General features: G+C 46.2%; 1 protein-coding gene across 1 annotated transcript in view; it reads right to left on the bottom strand.

Moving 5' to 3' along the window:
* The window catches only part of rab40c (RAB40c, member RAS oncogene family), a 37,567-nt gene that overhangs the window by 14,125 nt on the left and 18,442 nt on the right, over nt 1-5,000 (bottom strand). The window contains exon 3 of the mRNA XM_063221469.1: nt 2,267-2,327. Coding sequence (XP_063077539.1) covers nt 2,267-2,327 — 61 coding nt within the window. The remainder of the gene's footprint in view (nt 1-2,266; nt 2,328-5,000) is intronic.

Below are 5,000 nucleotides of genomic sequence, written 5' to 3'. Positions count from 1 at the left end.
ACGCTTTCCTCCAGTGTGTGTGTGTGTGTATCTGTCTGTCTGTGCGCTTCAGTGTGTGTGTGTGTGTGTGTGTGTGTGTGTGTGTGTGTGTGTGTGTGTGGTGACAAGCTTCCTTTGCGCGGCTTGCTTTTCCACAAATATGGGACAGAAACGGATGTCCACCACCCACAACAAGACACCCTGCACAGCCCAGCCATCCTACCAAAACGCTGAAACTGCTTCTGACTTCATTTTCTATTGTGTGGAAATTGTGTAGAAATAGCTCCGGAAGGAATCCGACTGCATTTTTCCTATCAAGCCATCATAAAAAAAACCCAGCCACAGTGAAGCGCACACCCCTTACATTCCTATTGTGGGTAGTTCCTAGTTCTGGAATGCTCTACATTATGTTTTTTTTCCTTTTAATCCCCAGGCTGGGTATATTGATGATATCCTGCTGATTGAAATGAAGTATAACAATTGACTGGGCAATCATTACGGTGAAAAACAAATGAAGGTGACAATGAAGCTTAAAGACGATTTGCTTTATTTTCTTGATTTCATGATTTGCTTTCTCTGAAAGTGAATGGATAATCTAAGAGTGAAAGCAGCTAAACATTGTACACCTAAACTCAAAAATGTTTACTTCTCTTTTTACTTTTTCTGGTCATGTTGACTTGTTTAATTCCAGGATAAAGAAGAGACGACACAGCATCTTCAGTGCCCTAGTGCAACCTAATTTTGCAATAAAGACTGACCCACTTCCCAATCTTCTGGACAGGCAGGGTGTGTAATGGCCTAATATGGTGGAATTTGCACAGGATTAAATGGATTCCTTTCTCAGTCTCTTTTTCAGCACAGTGTATCCCTTTGTAACACACGACTGTATTGACAAATGCAAACCCTTAGGTCCGGGTTGAACTTTCTAGATATATTTAGATGCGTTCAAGCAGTTCCAAAATTCACAAGGCATTATTTACCAACCAAATGGTATGAAAGTCTTTTTTTACCCTAAATTCACAGAACATTATTTCTAAACTGGTAAAACTGTTCCTTGTTCCAAACTTCACAGTGCGTCATTTAGAGAGACGTATAAGAGTTTCTTGTTCCAAACTTCACAGAGAAGGGACGTATAAGAGTTTCTTGTTCCAAACTTCACAGAGCATTATTGAGAGTGTGCGGTGGTGTAAGAGTTTCTTGTCCTGTACTGGGCTGAGCTGAGTTGGGCCAGCCTCCAGTGCAGCTGTGTGTCAACACTAAAACATCTGTGGCCCTCCTCACCGAGCAGCCTGCCTGCAACACGAGGCAACACTGACTGGCCATATGTGGACATGACATCATCTGACCTACTTCACACTCACACACACACACACACACACAAACACGCGTGCGCGCACACACACGCACGTGCGAACACACACACACACGCGCTTGCATACACACGCGCTTGCATACACACGCACCTACACACACATGCGCTTGCATACACACGCACCTACACACACACGCGCTTGCATACACACGCACCTACACACAGGCGCGCACGCACGCACGCACGCACGCACGCACGCACGCACGCACGCACGCACGCGCACGCGCACGCGCACGCGCACGCACACGCACACGCACACGCACACGCACACACACGCACACACACGCACACACACGCACACACACGCACACACACACACACACACGCACACACACGCACACACGCGCACACACGCGCACACACACGCGTGCACACACACTTTTTTTCACAAAGCACTGAGGCATGATCTCTTGTTTATTTACCCCTCCCCATCACCACCACACCCTGAAAAAACAACTTTTTTAAAACGTTAAAGCCCTCCACTGTGAGTTGACTCGACTGTTTTTCTCTGGGACTGGGAGTTCGACACCCCAAAAACAAACAGTGGTTGTGCGGGGCAGTGGTGTAGTCTACTTTTTTTGTGGTGGGTATACTGTATATTTGAAAAAAAATTGAAGTGGGTATACTGTATATTTTCGTGCTATTCTAAATAATGGATTAGTCAATTTTATGTGGGTATACTGAAATCCCTGAAATTTTGAAGTGGGTATACTCGTACACCTAACCTGGTTCTCACGATGGTTGGAGCTCACGAAGATTAACGAAGATGCACAAAGCACGAAAGGTCTGCGTGAGAGCCAGGCTAGTGCATACCTGCACTCTACGCAGACTACACCACTGGTGTGGGGCCAGTACAGTGTGCAGTAATGTAATGTAATGTGTGTACTGGATGTTGTAGTTGTAGTTCCAGCTCACCTGTGCCCCTCTGGAGTAGGACCTGAAGATGGTGCAGAACCGGCCCTGACCCGAGGTGTCCCTGCAAAACACAAAACACACACATGCAGTCTGTGAGGACAAGAAGGCTGAGGAGATGTTGTCTTTGCATTCATCACTACCCTGCCCCTCTAGCACAAAAAAATGCACGCACGCACACACAAAATGCATCAGATGCAAGATGCACACACACACACACACACACACACACACACACACACACACACACACACACACACACACACACACACACACACACACACACACACACACACACACACACACACACACACACACACACACACCCATCCCCTGTGAATGAGTCCCTTCTATTTCGCAGCTGCAGCAAACACTGAGCGTCTGGGAAGCAGATGAGGTTGTGGAGCAAAGCTCTAGCATTGGGGTCACACTTTGTGTGTGTGTGTGTGTGTGTGTGTGTGTGTGTGTGTCTGTGTCTGTGTCTGTGTCTGTGTCTGTGTCTGTGTCTGTGTCTGTGTCTGTGTCTGTGTCTGTGTCTGTGTCTGTGTCTGTGTGTGTGTATGTGTGTCTGTATGTGTGTATGTGTGTGTGTATGTGTGTATGTGTGTGTGTGCGTCTGTCCGCGTGTAAGCAGCTGAGGCTTGCAGTGTAACGTTGCATCGGCCTGTGACTCCCTTGGCTCAACTCGACTGCACTGAGCGAGAAAGAGATGAGTCACAGGCCTTCCTGCACTACCTCGCTCTGCTTGCCAGCAAAGCCCAGTGCAGCGCACAGCAACGATCGGAGAACCAGAGACAGGACCAACAAGTTTCCCCACTGCAAGACATTCACACACCCTACAAAAACGCCAATCCTTATCCCACCCTCTCCGAAGAACAACAACAAGGCAGTCAAGTCAGATCTCACTGGCCGCCTTTGCTCCACAGCAAAACAGACCAGGAAAAAAAATCAAACTGAAGGGAAAGAAAACATAAGAAAAACAAAACATACAGCGTACAACAACACTGCAGCACAAACAAGCCCGTTAAGTTACATTTCATTGCAATGTTTCAGAGTGGATAAGGTCAGTGTAAAACAGACGAGCGAAATGTGTTCCGTTTTGACCTGGTTGTTGATGGCACAGTGTTTGTGTATGTGGAGGTCAGATGGAAATGAAATGGAATTCCAGTGCCTGCCTGCCTGCCTGCCTGCCTGCCAGTCTGCCTGCCGCGGTTACAGTGCTCCTGGACGTTATCAGCACTCCCTGCCTCTGTGTGTGTGTGTGTGTGTGCGTGTGCATGCGCGCGCACATGTGCACAACAGTCCGCAGGCGAGCATGTACAAATACGTATTGGCAGGCAACTGTGTGTGTGTGTGTGTGTGTGTGTGTGTGTGTGTGTGTGTGTGTGTGTGTGTGTGTGTGTGTGTGTGTGTGTGTGCGCGTGTGCTGTGGCCTGCGGTGGCGTTTCTGAGTGATCCAGGCCAAAGAGGAGAGAGTTGGGCGGCTGGTATGCATATCATATGTGTGTGTGTGTTTGGCAAATGCATTAACAAATCAATGCACTTGCAGCAACCTCTCAGGTCACTGGGACTCAAACAATGACCCTGAAAAAAAATGTATCAGTTATCAGTGAGTGTGTGTGTGTCCATGTCTGTGCACGTGCATGCACATGTGCATGTATGTACGTCAATGGCGTATTTGCCATTGAGGAAAGGGAGGACGATCCTCCCTCAAAATAATAAAGCCATATCTTCCAGTATAAATTACAGAAAACAAAACATATGTATTATATCTTTGTTATATAATTGTTAGCATTTTATAGCTATTTAGCGATAAAAACATATACTTTAGCGCTTCTAATTCACATAATAGACCTTGGAGGACCGTCCTCCCTTCCATCCTCATTGACTTCCATTATAAATGGTGAAATTTCGGCCGTAGCGCGGGCTTTACTTTTTAACATTGAAGTGAATGGAGCTTAGGGAGGACTTTCCTCCCTTTAGGCGGGTCTAGAGCCATGGAAGTAATCTGCCTATCAGCGAAGCTGAATTTATCAAAAGCCAATCAGAATATGACGAGTTGGGTTGACAGACGATAAGCATGGATTCGGTCGTCATGACAACGATATACAAATGTGAGAAGAATGCGGCAGCAGCCAGATAGTGGGAAGTTTGGAGTAATTTGCGAATGTTTTATGAACCCTTAATAAATACAAAGGAAAGATCGACTGCTTTCATGTTGTGAATCGCGCAATATCACTCCCTGGATTTAGATTGAAAACCGAATGGAAAGGTCAGTGTGTTTATATCAGTCACTCACGCCACTCGATCACTACTTAATGCAAGCGACGCGCGGATGCAAACGCATTCATAGTTCAAATGGTCGGACCATCACCAACGTTTTGAAAAGGTACCGGTAGTCTTGTTTCAGCATGTCCTACGTGCACAAATAATAGTCTCAATGCTTGTCTTTGCGTTTCTCATTCGTGCTTTTCCCCCAAAAGAGGGTTATTAACAAATGGGAATAAGAATGATTTTGGCTGCACATGAATGCACTGACCCTAGACTGGCGTTCTTTTCTCCCTCCTCAAGACGAGAAACATGACAGCACGAAGCTCTTCATAAAAAGTCTCTGGCTAAACTTCTAACATGTAGCCTACGTCATGTTATGTATTTTCATTTGGGTGGAATTAGGAACACTAGGCATGGATTTACAAAGTAATCTGTACGACATATTTTTTGTGAAATAGCCAGACAC

Source organism: Engraulis encrasicolus, chromosome 2 (assembly GCF_034702125.1).
Source record: "Engraulis encrasicolus isolate BLACKSEA-1 chromosome 2, IST_EnEncr_1.0, whole genome shotgun sequence".
NCBI lineage: Eukaryota > Metazoa > Chordata > Actinopteri > Clupeiformes > Engraulidae > Engraulis > Engraulis encrasicolus.
This window is presented reverse-complemented; position numbering and strand designations above follow the sequence as displayed.